The sequence below is a fragment of the Dermacentor silvarum genome, chromosome 3 (assembly GCF_013339745.2).
Source record: "Dermacentor silvarum isolate Dsil-2018 chromosome 3, BIME_Dsil_1.4, whole genome shotgun sequence".
NCBI classification, from domain to species: domain Eukaryota; kingdom Metazoa; phylum Arthropoda; class Arachnida; order Ixodida; family Ixodidae; genus Dermacentor; species Dermacentor silvarum.
Window position 1 is genome coordinate 43913597 of NC_051156.1, and position 16112 is coordinate 43929708.

Here is a 16112-nt window from a genome sequence, read left to right on the forward strand (position 1 = left end):
TGGCATCCCCTCTGAAACGGGGCGGTGAATAATAGTCACCTAGCCTGCTTCAGATCCTTAGGTTTGCTGAACATTCTTTTCGTACTAGCATTTTTGTATACATCTCTTTAATTTTTCTTTCTCTTCTTCAAAACTTCTCTGTTTACCTTGTACCGCTGCATATTCCTGTAAATGACCCGGTCGTATCAAGCTCATAGCTGCTATTTTCTTTAACCAATACTTGTGAATCTGGCGACGCCGGCACGAAGTCCGCGCGTGGTGCACGTCTAAATATATACATTCAGACAAGATTGCCTGAATGTATACTAAAACCGTTCAATTGCGCCTGCCACCAAAGGAATTGTAAACGATTTCATTGTATCTTTGAACAGCGGCACATACCAAGTAGAACATATACAATTACAGAAGTTGGCGTGAAAGAGGTTCATTCAAGACTGGAACATATCCTATGTCAAATAGCCAGTGACCCAAGTTCTTCCGATGACTCGTGTGGAAACCGGTTCACTGAGTAGAGCAGCCCGATACTCTTTTATAGACTGCGTAGCGGCCCAAGTTAGTGTTAAAGAAGTTAGACGTGTAGAGATATACAAACACACAGAGGCATACCTTACACTGGGTGACGTTACAAAAGAATGCCAATCGCAATAAATGACATGGAGGCAGCGCACGCCCATATTTTGTTGCCTCTATTGCTTCAGCATCCTATGTGTACTTCACAGATTTTCGGGGGGCTATCTATATATCTACGTATGTGTGTATCTAACCGTTTTCCCGCCAGGCTGGCTCACCCTGTAATACACGGCCGAATGATTACAGCGTCGTGCTGCTTTACAGAGGGAACAAGGTTCGAAACCAACCGTCGGACGCACTTGAATCGCCGAGTATGTGGCAATGTGCACATTTGTGCCGCTCTCCAACCAACCTCTTTCTCGCCGACATGGTTCACTGTAGAAGCAGGAATGGGTGTGAACCACTCTTCAGTGAAACTTGTGGCGTGCAAAGCCAGTGATGACGACGAGCCACAATAACCAGGAGTATATTTTTACGGAACAGAAGGTCTAGCTGACGTGCATTCCTCTCGGCGGCAGCAATCTCCAAGCAGCCTTGCACGGGCCACTCGTGACGTGAGCCACGCGCCCGCTTCGCTTTTTAGACAATGGCCTGTCCCTAGCCAGTCGCCGTTATCATCTTTTTCGACGTCGATGCTGCTACAGGAGGACCCCCCGCTAGTGACGGAGCCGTGCTGGTAGCCGGAGCGATACTTTGAGGAGTTTGGGTCGGGGCGTTGGGAGTTGAAGTGTGTTTGATGACTGGGGAGGGCCAACCAACTAACGTTCATAAGCCTATATGCACGAAAGAGGATAATTCTTTCGTTTAATTCAACAAAATAATTCCGCTCAATGATAGCTTCTAGAAGCCGTGAAACAAATAGCCATACGCACGGAAGCAAAGTTACGTATCGGGCGTGTATTATTCGCGGTCGCTCATAATGTACAAGCCACGCACTTTTCATAATCTCCCTGAATTCTGATAAACATTACATCTTGAATTCTGTAAGTTAATTATCAAGTGCCATAGTCTTCGAAGTTTCCGTGTGGGCAAACACTTTTGTTTTTCTTTTTTTTTTAATTTCTCGTCGCTTCATCATGACGAAAACAGGCGCATGCGTTAAGTTCTATATTGGCACTCTCGCAAACACAGCATGTATTTTGCACAGTGTCAGTGGTACAAAGGCTTCTGGCCCACTACTTTCAGGCGAATTCACTTTAAATAAACTAACATTTCTTCTTGATTACGTTCTTTGAGCTTCTTAAGAGCATTGATTATGAAACAATTTCTCGTGTATATTCTACGCTGCTAGCATTATATGCGCTCAATACACCTCCGCGTTACGGACAGCCCAAGTGGCGACAGAGGCAAACCGCTTTGCCACTGCTTGGTACTCATTTTCTGGGAGCGCTTGCTCTTGAATATATCGAAGCGTCTTAAAAAAAAATGCCATGACGTTCTATCGGAAGCGAACTTTCGTCATGGAAGTTTCACAACGGATAAATTTCCATACAACGCTTCAAAATGCCGAATAAACAAGCACGCGCATTGATGTTACTGCGGCTGCAGCGAGCCACTGGAGGGTTCAGCGTGCCGTGCGCACCGCGCCGGCCCAGGGCGGGTAGAAATTCGAGAAGAATTGAGGAAGAAAGCGCGCGTGCAGAGGGGAGTGTCGCTATTTTCTAGATCAATGGGTTTTACCGCCGGCTTCGCGTATGCCTTCCTCCAGCTGGGTCGCCGCCTGACTACGTGACTCGTCGCGCGCCTGAGAAGCGCCGCGCTCGCCTAGTCAGTACGAGCTTGGCCATGAATGATATCGAGACTAGGCCGTCTTTTCTGAGTGTTGCGCGGAAGTGGGAGGCTTTGAGCTGTCGTCGGCAAGCGGCGTCTGACCACCCAGCGGATATCAAGAGAGGTGCTTCACTGGAGAGGGTCCGGAATGCCAAGCGCGCGAAGCTAGCGTCGGAGACTGAGAAAGAGCGAGCCGTTCGACTTGCAAAATGCTTGTACTTGTCAGCTTATAATTTAAACCTGCTTCACGATGATTCTATACCTAAGTATAATAATTACAGCTAAATCAAAGTTTCACCAAGTGAAAACAAGACTTAACCAGGCTAAACCAAGCTTTCGCTTTGCAAATCCAGGGCTAGCTGAGCTAAGCCGCAGCCGTTTTTCTACTACAGTGCGCTAACTCACTTCCACTGTAAAATAATTACGGCACTGACCGAGCGAATACACCATGCCTTTATGCCTTCTCGGTTAACAGTTAGCCTCTCGCAGGTAGTTAGGTTCGCTAAATAATCAAGCGTGCTTCAAAGTTTTTCTAGCGTCTAAGACCTCACTACGGTCAAGAAATCCCGAATGGCGCCACTTACGTTTGAGTGGGCTTCTGTGTCGGAAGGATCCCCACTGCCCGTTGCGGTAGATGTTCATGACAAGGTCTTTCTCCAGTATATCGTGGTAGTCTGGGTTTCTCGGGCTGAAGTCAACTTCGTCCGATTCATTGAAGCTTGCGTTGAACAGGCATCTGCGAGGATGTACCGAACTCAGCAACGCAAAGACATGCTTGGCTAGATGGCCTCACGTTTCACACAGGGTTTTAATTCAACGTTGATACGATAATTCCAGGAAGTAGCAGTGGGAAGCAGTAAGCTTTTATAAACAGTCCCATAATTATTGGTCGTACTTGGCACGGCCGACTATCGTTAGACTGACTTGTCTGAGAAAGGAATTTCGAGAGTAAATTTGTTCAAGAAATTTATTCCTATATGTCGACGCTTCCTTTCAGTGCCTGTTTCCGCTTCCGAAATAAAACGTCCGCTAGCCTAAGGCGCCTAATAGCCTTATTCACACTCTGCTAGCCTAGGGTGCGGATAGAACACTCGGCAACAAAAACTATTAGCAAGTGGTGGGAGAGGCTACCAGAATTTGGAAATAGTCCTATAAGCGCTTCATAATAATAGTTTTACTATACATAGCTTCGCCGAAGCCAAGCAAGATTGTGTGGTGAGTTGTACAGATCGGGTGGAGAAGAATCATACTTAACGTGCAATGACGCATAAAAAGGGTAAAAAGAAAAAGGGGGCACGTGTGCCTTAAATAGGCAGGCATCGCGTATCGATGTTCGTACAGTGACAGGAGACTTCCAATAAGTGTACTTGCACGCATTGAGACCTGATTGTGGTGATTTGAATCCTTGATGCGCTCACCTTACCGGCCGTGTATATGTGACCGTAGAGGGTCACATATTATGAATCATCCGTGCTCGCACGCGCCGTTAGGGTTCGGCATCTCGACGTCTATTAAGTGTACTGCCAAGCTTTCAAACCTGTTTATTATGTTGCTGCGGTGAAATAAGCCCTTGTATGGTAGCCATGGCCACGCCTCTTTACAAGGCGCGAACAGAGCTGAATACCGCTCGCAGAGTTGGTACGAGCCCTTCCGATGCTTCAATCTCGTGGCCCCACCAGGGGTCATCTCAATAAGAAAAGAGACCAATGGCAGTGGCTTAGGAGAGCGGAATCTGACCTTGCTAGTGTTCATAGAACATCACTGAGCACAGAAGGTGCATCAGGTATAGTGGTATATCGATTTGCATTTGACGAACATCATTTTTTCCTCTCCTCCTGTTCACGACGTCCTAGAATAGTAGCAGCGCTTAAATGGGTAGGGTCGGAATAGGAAAGAGAAGAAAAATTCAGAACAGGTACTTTGCTGGGGCATCTACCGACGCTCACTCGGAGGAGTATCCGTCGTTATATTGTTAACCTCTGCCCTACTGCAGATAGCAAGCAGACCACGAACATTTCTTTTAATCTTCTTTCAGAAGTCGTAAACGTATATGGTTCACGGCACTGTCCAAGATTGTTAATCGATGCAGGTGAGTAGTGTCTCCTGTAGCACTTCTGAAAATTTCTGACCATTTCTCACAAGATTTTCTATTTTCTGCCACAAGCTCTCAATACTCTGTATGTTTAAGGCTAGAATATTTAAAGGATGCATGCGGGAATGTATACTCGTATTTAAGGAAGGCGTGCTAGGTCCCACAACGGTCCGACACGCTGTGCGCAAGGTCATGAAATCAAGGCTTAAATTGCATCAGCCACGTCAGAAACAGCTTTAAAGGTCGGCCAGTGCACTTATTAGGCATGTCGGTGCTCCAGCTGTGATGGGAGAAAGCGCGTGTGTGCATGTATAATTAAGGAACATGTTCTCGGCCCCGTGACACTGCAAATACTACAGGACACTTATGCTACATTACATATCATACGTGCTTCACTTCAGATGATCGAAATTATTCCGGAGTCCCCCACTACGGCGTGCGTCATAATCAGGTCGTGATTTTGGCATGTAAAACACGATAATTGTTTTTCTCACTTCATTTAAAGAAAGCTTTACCACAATACAATGTATGCGTTTCTTCGCAGAACAAATGTATTGCGGCGAAGTTGACTATAGGAAGTCTTCTTTGTTCCTTCAGTTTCTGAACTTCTCGTATCTTTCATCCTAGATGCGTCCCTTTAAATGCCTGTGTATGCAACGGTAGTATATCAGCCTAACTGTGGGGACACAATGATAAACTACTTACATTCTTTAATCGTCAACTTGGATTTCCAATGAACTAGAGATATAAAAGAAAGCACGCAGTGACCTGTTTATGATGCTTACCTAATGTGGCTTCCACCGGTCTCCAGGCGTAGGCAGTTTGTCAAGCCAACCACACCACTGATACCGCAGTCTTCGGCGAGCAGCCAGAGATTATGGCCTGCTGGTTTTTGTTCCACTTCTGGAGCCTTGGCCTTAAGTACCTCCACCCAGTCATATTTTGCACTGCTCACCCTCAGGAGGAACGGCTTAGCTACCTGAGCTGTTGCGGCCGTTTTTCTAAACAAGAGTAGTGCAGAAATGTTGTTTGACTTTTGGCCAACCAGCTTGAGCCCATGCGACCGGAACAATGATTCAATTCTTTCAATCGTGTGCAATCTAAAGTCACACATTCCAACGGACGATATGAGACTTTCTGCCGGTGTCATAGCGGTACGTTGGAACACGAGGGCAAAGCCTTGTTTTTTGCACAGCTTCGAGAGCTTGTCAATCAAAACATCGATGCTGTGTGAACTCCACGGGGAGAGGCAGGTGGCAACCAGGTGAGCATCGTGCAGTCGTTCACATGTATCTGATATGGGATCCCACTGTACTATTTTGGTGCCTTGTGGGACATTATCTGGATTGACCTTATCCATAGGATGGTGAGCCAGAGTGTAGTCGATATTTAGGAGCATATTGCTCATGTTCAACAACGAAGACACTCGGGGAGCCAAGATGGAGTGAGCTCCTGGGGCTGCCACTTCAAGAACCTGAAACGACTTTAGGCTGGTGTTCTCCACGACCACGTCAAGGAGGTGCCTAAAGGGATCCTCTTCAAACAGTGCTGTCATAAGAATGTCAGTTTCAATGTCCTTTTTGTAGGTCTCCACTGCAGATTGGATGATTTCCTCCGATGACGAAGCGGAAATTTTGACCTGCTCCTCTACTGTGGCAAGGACCCTCAAAAGGCCATGGTTCTCGGCGTTATTATCTAAAAGCCTTCGAAGAATTTTTTCGGGAACATGGTGATTCTGTTCCTTAAGTTCAGAGATACTATGCTCATTGTTGCTGAGGTTCTTGAGAACACGTGCGGCCAGGCCATTGCAGATGTCGATGTATTCTTGAATGCAAGCTTGCCTCTTTTGCTGACTCAACTCGTTGTCTATGTAGGGTATAAACCTGTATTCGTTTACAATGGGCGTATTATCTACGGTGCGCTTTAATGGGATGCTTGTCTTTAATCCTTGCACAACTACGCCTCCAGCTTGACACATGTTGAAGGAGACGTCGTAGACGAAGTCTATGCCTGCACAAGAAAGTGTCCAAGTGTTACCGTCATTGTTTTTCAAGCTTCAGAGTTTGAGTTGCGTTAAATGCAGCATGAAAATCCGTGAAACAAGAAGGTACTTGACCAAACTGCGGTATCAAGCACAATTATCTTTCCTGGAACGTTTTGTCCTATCAGGGGGGCTCTGCCGGCGCTACACACTGACAAAGCAGCTAATTTTGTTTCTTTTGGTTGATGAGTGCACATTGTTCCTAAGCAACTTAACAAAGGACATTGATCGAATATTCGATATTCTGAAAGAAAGCGACAACTAGCTGATAATTGTTTTATCAGCACTCTCAATACTAAAGGAGTTGTCGTATTTAGCACACCGTCATTTAGGCGAGGAATATTACAGTTTACAACTTACAGATTACTACTACCCCATTTACGAAGTAAATGGGGTAGTTGGCATGGCATCATGCAGAATGTAGCGCAAGCGAAGCACACATAACAACAAAAAGCCTGAGAAACATCGTTACTCTGAATGAAGGTTTATTACTGCACGTGATTGAAATATACATCATTGCACAACATTTTGGGAAAAAAGGCGCCTACGTATACGGTTGATAGTAGCGCCGTGTCACCGACTGTCTAATGCCTTGTGTGTTTCTCTTGCACTAATGCGTACACAAGAGGGCAGTAGGATATTCAACGCAGCGCCTTGTTCCTTGTCCCTCTCATATCCCATTTGTGCCATGGTTGCCGATATTTGCATAATTATCCTAGATATAGGGTTCCTGTGTTTTTTGTTTTTATAATCGCTTCGTAGGGGTTCTATAGCTGCTCCGTTAATTTCCGGCAATATGTATCTCTCTTTAGGAGGCCAGCATGCATTCAATATCGTGTGGTCAAACAGCTTTTCAAACGAACGGGAACATAGCGCTTCAGCCTTTTTGTGTACTAAACTTATAAGATACTGTTATCACGGTGATTATGAGCTTTCATGTAGTTCTTAACTAGGGGCCGGTATATCCGCTGTATACATGCGTGTATGTTTATTGTTAAAGTTATGAGAATCACTGATTTGGCCAATTTATTAGAAATTTCAGACGCTTCGTAGCAATCATTTGTGACTCAGTAAATGATACCGCATGTGCGGTGTCGCTGTCATATTTCGCTTTTCTACTGCCTATCCTTTCACCTGCTCACAGCGAAGTAACACTGCGGATGAACTCCAAATACTTCACGCTTCCTAAACACTTATCAAAACACACAGTGATTGGGAAGAGAAGTCGCTATAATAATTGGTAGTGGCGTTATGAAGCAGCTACAGCGCTAAGAAAGACGAAGTCATAAACAGAAGATGCTATGGGTGTGCGCACATTCGAAACTTTTGAATAGCAAATAGGATATTGTCCTATTTGATTTGGTCCTCTAACGAAACAGGCGCCATTAATTTATGTCCTCTAATGGAATATGTAGTGTTCGAAATATAATATTTTTAATACTTTTCGAGTACCTTACGTCATCGACTGTACACAATTGAGCATAAAATTGAAGCAACAATGCGGTAACTGCCATCACATCGCTGTGGACAACAGAATGGACAGCATGCTGCCTCGCTCACCCCGCCAGGCTTGTCTAGCTAAAGGCAATCAGCCATTTAATACTGTTTCTGGCAGACGCCCGTCGGCAGTGGGTATTGTTGGTACTGTATAAAGGCACAGCACATGTATCCTCATATCAGAAGTATTATCGATAAGGGGATATATTAACTGAAAGCGACAGGCGAAAAACCAACGCAGCTCCAAGGAAACAAAGGTCTCGGCGCCAACAGCTCGTGATCTGTGTCCGCCTCCTACCTCGATGATAGCGCCCCTCAACTGCTTGCTTCCTGTTCATCTCCTTCATTACAATAACCCCGGCGGCGAAGGGGAGCCACCCTGGCGACTCAAGGCGATGAAACGATGAGAGGGTCGCGATGTGGCTAGAGGCGGTTGACGGGAACCGTGTCGCGGCCAAGACAGTGCTTGTCCGAGGAGGGGTTGACTGGTTCAATGAATACGTGACGGGAGACCGGCACTCGATGAGGCGGTATGGCCCGTGGTACTTGGCAGCAAACTTGGGAGTGAGGTCAAGAGAGTTGAATGGTTGTCTAAGCCAGACGAGGGATCCAACGGCAGAACTCTGCACATGCTGATCGTTGTCGCGGCGATCATTCTGGAGGGCTTGGCTGTCGGACATGAACGAGCGGGCCAGCTGACGACACTCTTCTGCATGTTGTGAGACTTCAGAAGTCTCACTGAATTTGGAGGTGTCAGGGCGGTACGGTAAAATTGTGTCAAGTGTAGAGGACGGTTCGCGGCCATATAAAAGAAAAAATGGTGAAAAGCTTGTCGTAGACTGTGTCGCGGTGTTATAAGCGTAATTCACGCAGGGGAGAAGGACGTCCCAATTGCAGTGGTCGGAATCGATGTATATCGAGAGCATACCTCCCAGCGTGCGGTTGAAACGTTCCGTGAGGCCGTTGGTTTGAGGGCGGTAGGCAGTAGATGTGCGATGAACGATACCACACGAGCGGAGAAGCTCTTGTATGACGTTGGACAAAAACACATAGCCTCTGTCGCTAAGCAGTTCCCGTGGTGCACCACGACGGAGTATGAAATGGCGAAATATGAAGGAAGCGACGTCACAAGCACCAGCCGCAGGTAGTGGAGCTGTTTCTGCGTATCGGATGAGATGGTCGACCGCGACAATTATCAAGCGATTGCCAGCAATAGAGCACGGAAGCAGTCCATAAATGTTGATTCCAATGCGTTCAAAAGGGTGGGCAGGACATGGTAAAAGCTGCAGCTGACCGGGTGTATGGTGAAACGTCTTCCGTTGTTGGCATGCGGGACAGGACCGAACATATTTACGGACAAATGTCTACATCCCACGCCAGTAGCGTTGGCGCAGCCGCTGATACGTTTTCAGCCCGTCAGCTTGCGCATGTTGCGGGTCAGCATGGAAGTATGCACACACACACATCGGTTTGCAAGTGCTTGGGTGTGACTAACAGCCATTTCCGCCCGTCCACCTGGTAGCTGCGGCGGTATAAAAGTGGATAGCGTATTGCGAAATACATGGCTTGGTAACGAAGTACACGGGGTTGGCTAGCGGGTGTAGAGGCACAGAAAACTTTCAAGAGGGATGCGATCCACGGCTCCTGGCGCTGTTCCGAAGGCATGTCTGTGACGGTGAGAGCATCCAGGGAAAAGGCAGCCGCTGAAGGTGGTCCTTTGTCAGATTGCACGGGTGATCGAGAGAGCGCATGCGCGTCAGAATGCTTGCGCCCGGATCGGTAAACAACGCGAATGTCGAATTCTTGTATACGAAGAGGCCAACGACCTAGGCGACCCGAGGGATCTTTTAGGGAAGCCAAGCAGGAGAGTGCGTGATGCTCGATTACATCGTCGAAAGGCCTGCCTTACAAATAGGGGCGAAATTTTCCTAATGCCCATACAATCGCGAGGCACTCTTTTTGGGTGACGGAATAATTTTATTCCGCCTTGGTGAGGGCGCGGCCAAGACCGATACCAATGGCGTCTATATGTATTTCGGCTGGCGCAGCAGGGTCGTAATGGCGTAGTATGGGTGGCGAAGTAAGTCGGCGGCGCAGTGTCGCAAAGGCGACGTCGCAGGCCGGTTTCCAAAGAGGAAGGTCACTGGGGCCGGCGAGGGGCTTCGTAAGCGGTGCTATGATTGAGGCGAAATTGCGGACGAAGCGACGAAAACAGGAGGCCAAGCCGACAAAGCTTCGAAGCTCTTTCATGGTAGAAGGCTTTGGAAACTCGGCAACAGCACGGAGCTTTTTCGGGTCAGAGAGAATTCCATCTTTGGAGAAAACGTGGCCAAGGATGGTGAGACGGCGAGCCCCGAAGTGACATTTCTTCAGGTTGAGTTGAGGGCCTGCGTTTGTAAGTTAGCGCAGAATTGTGCGTAACCGAGCGACATGTGAGGCGAAATCCGAGGAGAACACAACGACATCATCGAGATGGCAAAGGCATATCTTCCATTTCAGACTGCGCAAATTGCGTCCATCACCCGCTGGAATGTTGCAGGCGCATTGCAATCCCGAAAGGCATCACTGTAAATTCATACAGGCCATCAGGTGTGACGAACGCCGTCTTTGGATGATCACACTCCGCCATCGAGACCTGCCAATATTCCGATCGCAAGTCGAGGAAAGAAAAAAAATTCGGGACTCTGAAGGCAATCGAGGGCGTCGTCTATTCGAGGGAGAGGATAAACGTCTTTGCGAGTAATCTTGTTGATGCGCCGGTAGTCCACACAGAATCTAGTAGAGCCATTTTTCTTTTTGACCAGTACAACAGGAGAGGACCAGGCGTTGCAAAAAGGCGTGATGACTCCACGCTGGATCATGGGAACAACTTGTTCTGTAATGACACGACGCTCCGCAGGTGACACACGGTAGGGGCACTGTCGCACAGGAGCGTGACTCCCAGTGTCACTCGTGTGGACAACCGTATTAGTTCGGCCTAGTGGCGCTTGCGGTAAATCAAAAGAAGTGCGGAACTCGTGTATGAGGGCAAGAAGCTGCGTCGGTTCAGCCGGAGCGGGGTCGCTGTGGATGGAACGGCGAAAATTATCCGAGGGGCGGCATCGGACGCAAGGTCAGGTGTCAGGGCGTTCAGCTGATGTTTTGTCTCAGACTCGGAGGGATCGATGGGCGCCCACGTCAACCGGCTGCACGTGGCCAAGCGTTTCATTATGGTACAAAGGCAGAGAGGGTGTGAGTTGGAGTTCCAAACAAGTAGTTTGGGATTATCCTGATGAAGCGCGATGATGTCAAATGGCGTGAACATAAAGGTGGCATCGGAAAGGGCGGCACAGGAAACGGGAACAATCACGGCACTGGGAGGCGGCAGATCAGTATCGGCGGTGACAAGCTTTCTATCCCCACCACTGGTCACAAGGGTGGAAGGCGTCTCAGGAAACACAGATAGCTCTACCTGAGCACGAGCACAGTCGATAACGGCGTGATTACGCGACAAAAAATCCCACTCAAGGATCAGATCATAAGAACACGAACCAAGCACAACAAAGTCAACGCTGTAGATTGCGTATTGTATGAGCCCCCCCTGGCCGTACATGCTGCAGCGAGTTGAATGTTGTGCGCTGGGAGTACGGAGAGAAAACCCTGAAGGTGGCGTCCTCACTTTACGGATGGAGCGGCAAAACTTATGGCTCATTAGAGGAAAAGCGGCACCAGTATCTACAAGCGCGAGAGTTCGTACACCTTCCCCAGCACGTCAGTAACATTGGCGGGGGACAAGCGAGGATATCGACAGGTGGACGACGGCGCAGCTTGCGCCTCAGAAGCTGCGGCAGTCAGTTTTCCGCAGCAAGAGCCCTTGACCAGCGACACATAGGCGAAAGAGAACCGCGGCACTGTGATGTTGACCGACGACAAACGAAAGGTTGGACAACGGAAGTCGGCTGACGATCGCGGGCGTCTGCTTCAGGTTCTTGTTCTGGCTGCGTGTGATAAGGAGATTGGAAGGAGTAACCCGGATATCTCTATTCACTCGTGGTCGCCGCGAAACGCCGACGACAGAAGCGGGCAACATGACCCGGAATTCCGCAAGCGTAGCAGATCGGTCGGTTGTCTGCAGTGCGCCAATGATTTGCGTACTGCGGCTGTGCCCCGAAAAGCGGCGTCACTAGCGGTTGAAGCGGCGTCACTGGTGGTTGAGGGGTCAATACCAACAGGGGTTGTGGCTTCATCACGGCATTCGCATACGTCAGTGGCGTGGCGACAGGAGTCGGTGGAGAGGCAGACGACACCGCAAATGATAGCGGCGCGGTGACAGGAGTCGGCTGGCAGGCGGACGGAAAAGCCTTGGTGACCTGCTCCTGTATCACCTGCCGAATGGTAGGAGTCAGATAGTGCGTAGGCACTTGCGTGGCCGGGAAGAACGAAAGCTGTCGAGCAACTGCCTCGCGCACAAGAATCTTGATCTGGGCCAGGAGCGCCGTGTTGTCGCCGCCGATGGGCAATACGGCGAGGGAATCGTCTGTTGACGTGTGCCGCCGAGCTAAGACGCGTTGCTTACGTAGTTCGTCGAAGCTCTGGCACAGGCTCACGAGTTCAGACACGGTGCGCGGGTCCTTGGCCAGCAACATCTGAAAGGCGTCGTCATCTATGCCTTTCGTGATGTGCTTGATCCTGTCTTGCTCAGCAATGGAAGGATTCACGCGCTTGCACAAGTCAATGACGTCTTCGATATAGCTCGTGAAGTTCTCGCCCTGCTTCTGCGCCCGCCCGCGTAGACGCTGTTAAGCGCGAAGCTTGTGCACTGCGGGGCGACGGAACACTTCCGCGAAGCTCGTCTTGAAAGTAGGTCAAGTGGCGAAGTCCGACTCATGGTTGCGAAACCAGAGGTTCGCGACGTCTGTTAGGTAGAACAGGACGTTGCGAAGTTTCGTAGCATCGTCACACTTGTTGTGCGTGCTCACCCTTTCAAACGAAGACAGCCCATCTTCTACGTTATGGTCATCGGTGCCGCTAAAGAAAGGAGGATCGCGCTGGCGCAGTGCGCTTGAGACGATGACCGACAGAGATTGGGCCGCGCCTAGCTGGGTGACGTCTTCAGGTATTGTCGTAGCGGCGTTGGTCAACGTGCGGCTTCAGATCTCCAGGTTTGAAGAGGGAACCCCAGCACCTCCACCGCTTTGGTAAGGTGATTTATTAACGGAAAGCGATAGGCGACAAACCAACGCAGCTCCAAGGGAACAACGGCCTCGGCGGCAACAGCTCGTGATCTGTGTTCGCGTCCTGCCTTGATGATAACGCCCCTCTACTGCATGCTTCCTATTCGCCTTCTTCATTACAATATGAATACATTTTATTGCGATAGCAATTACATGGACACTCCAAAGTGGATTTCTGCCGTCGTCGTCGCCATCACCGTCGCCGTCGCCGTGAGGTTCCGTATGACGTCAACGGCGATGAAATCGTCGCCGCGCTCCGGACGCTGTATGTGCGTCAAATGTGCGCTGTATGTGTATGTCAAAGGGCGCGAGGTACGCGCGCTTTGACGGGGAGCGAACGCACGTCCGAGAGCAAACGCGCGTTCTGCGCCGTGCTACCTGAAGGGCTGCAGAATTAAGCGTCTCTATCCTCCTTTACAATCACCATATATAAAGAGTAAATGCGACTTCTTCCGTCGCGCGATAGGCTGTGGGTGACGGGAGGGAGGGAGGGGAGGCGACGTTTAGCTGCGGCACCAAGTACCTATTTATATAAAAACGTTGCGAGGCGAGAAGGTGGGTAAGATTTCCGACGCCGCTCGACGAGTGTCCCATTCTGATCTCGTCGAAAACCACCGAGCCGCCCCCAGACGCACCGGCAACAGTCACAAACGCCGCGCGCTTTCGGTGCGAACGGGGAGAAAACGCCGACGGCGTGGACAAGAGTTCTGCGTGTTGCTGGTGCTGCTGCATGTCCAAGTTTATACAGCTTATAAAACAACTATCCCTTCTCCGTATAGCTCTCTACTAATTTGCTATCGCAATTGATGCTTCGCCTTTCGGGTGAAACTGCGACAATTTTTTTATTGGAACAGACGTTTTAACTGCTTCGCAGAAGAGATCGCATTCAAACTGTTGACCGCGATCTGTGGTAACAATGCTGGGGCATCCAAAGCGTGAGATCCCGCCACTGACAAACGCTGAAGCCACGGTTAGTGCCATTACGTCAGTGAGAGGAAACGCCTCAGGCCAGCGGGTATAACGGTATACACAAGTGAACATGTAGCGAGCCCCTCTGGATAGTGGGAGGGGGCCAACAATGTCGATGTGAACGTGATCGAATGAAGCGTCGGATGGGGGAAAGGAGTGAATTGGCGATTTTGTGTGTCGTGCTGTCTTGGAACATTTACAGTGCACGAAGTCATTCACGCGCCCAGCGGCGCACCTCAGGGTTCACACTCGGCCACACAATGAGGTTCGTAATAAGACGCTGCGTACCACGAACTCCGGGAGGACTTGCGCCGTGAAGGTTGTCGAATATTTGACGGCGGAGCCGGAGTGGGACAAACGGACGTGTGCGATCCCGTGAGACGACGCAAGCAATGGTGCCCGAAGAAAAGGGAAGGGGACCAAGGGAAGGCAAATAAGCACATTCTGCGGCAGGTGCTGAAAGAACATTTCTCGCAGCAGTGGGCTGTTTGCGTCCAGCGTGCTGTCACTGAGAAGCCGCCGCACGCCACGTAGAAGTTCCGACAGTCACCGATCGCCGAGCTCTTCTTTGTTGAGAAGCTGCTCAAGACGCCTGCGCACAGACACAGACGTGTGGTGCAGCACCGCCGTTTTAAAGTAGCCATAGGGGGTGGTTTCGTGGGGCGCGTCCACAACATCGTAGAACTCCGCAACCACATCCGTTGAGAGTACGGAGACAGCGTGGTAGAACTTCGCTTGCTGCGAAGTAATGCACCGAAGGGTGAAGGTGGCCTCCACGTGTGTAAACCAGGCTGCAGGATTCTGTGGCCAAAACGATGACAGGTGACTCTGCACGCACAGAGGGCACCGTGGCGATGCCCTCTGCGCCGATCGCCGGTCTGTCGTTCGTGGTCCCTTCCATGATGTGGTGCTCACCTTGCGATCACCTCCGGGTCACCACGTTATAGGGACCGAGGTTAGGTCCACTATATCAATGCGTGAGTCGGTGAGCGAAAGAACTAGGAACCGTTCAGGCCGATGGCAAGAGCAGAAGAAAGTATATTTTATTTTTCTATTTTTCTAGCCCCGCAGCATGCAGCTCGATGAACGAGGCACATGCGCATGCACCTGAGCGTGCCATAAATAAAATGTGGCCAATGGAGATGACGATAGCCGCTAGAGTATGCGCACAGAACTGAACCCAATGCTGGCCGCTTTTTTATGCGGGAGCATCTTCTGCAGCTTGAGTCGATTTTTAGTTTTCACATACTTTCACATTGAGTGTGTTTACTCTGCGCTAAGTATACTGAACGTAATCCACTTTGAACTTAGATAAACGCCGAAGTTAGAGAACACAAGCTGCAGAGGCACTTAAGCCACCTAACGTGCATTGAATGCGAAAGCATTCTGGGCATGTCGACTATATCCACGTCCATACTATTAGACGTCCATGTCGTGTGACATTGTCGCATGACGCCATCACTTGACCATGTGACCTTGCATCTTAATGTTATTGGTCACATGACTATGTCACATGACGTGATCCCTTGGTCATGTGCTCGAATTGGTAAATGTGAATTTGTAAGGTTCGCGAAGTCAGTTGTGGGAGTGGGGCAGGTCGCTTTTGAATGAGCGTGAACTGAATTTTGGAATTGCGTAAAGCGAATTTTTTGCGGAGTTGGCCAGCAAAATTTTGGGGGTGGGCAAAATGAATGTTTGTAGCGAACCATGTCCGTTTTTGAACGCAGAGGAACTCACTTCTCGAATTGTGCAAAGTAACTTTTTTCTCTTTCTTTTGGGGGGGGGGGGGGAGCACCCAAACTTTGCGGGCGACCCAAGTCAATTTTGGAAGTGGGCAAGGATGGTTTCGAACGTCGGTCAGCTCAATTTTCGAATTGCGCAAACTCAGTTTGGGGGTGGGCCACCCAAACTTTGCAGGAGGGACAAGTCAATTCTGGGAGTCGGCCAGGTCGGTTTTGAT

At 49.4% G+C, this 16112-nt stretch overlaps 1 protein-coding gene across 1 annotated transcript in view; it reads right to left on the reverse strand.

Moving 5' to 3' along the window:
* Positions 1 to 16112, reverse strand: part of LOC119445413 (fatty acid synthase) — a 244931-nt gene that overhangs the window by 87288 nt on the left and 141531 nt on the right. The window contains exons 16-17 of the mRNA XM_037709704.2: positions 5218 to 6442; positions 2925 to 3076 (exon numbers count right to left, since the gene is read on the reverse strand). Of these exons, the coding sequence (XP_037565632.1) occupies positions 2925 to 3076; positions 5218 to 6442 (1377 nt within the window). The remainder of the gene's footprint in view (positions 1 to 2924; positions 3077 to 5217; positions 6443 to 16112) is intronic.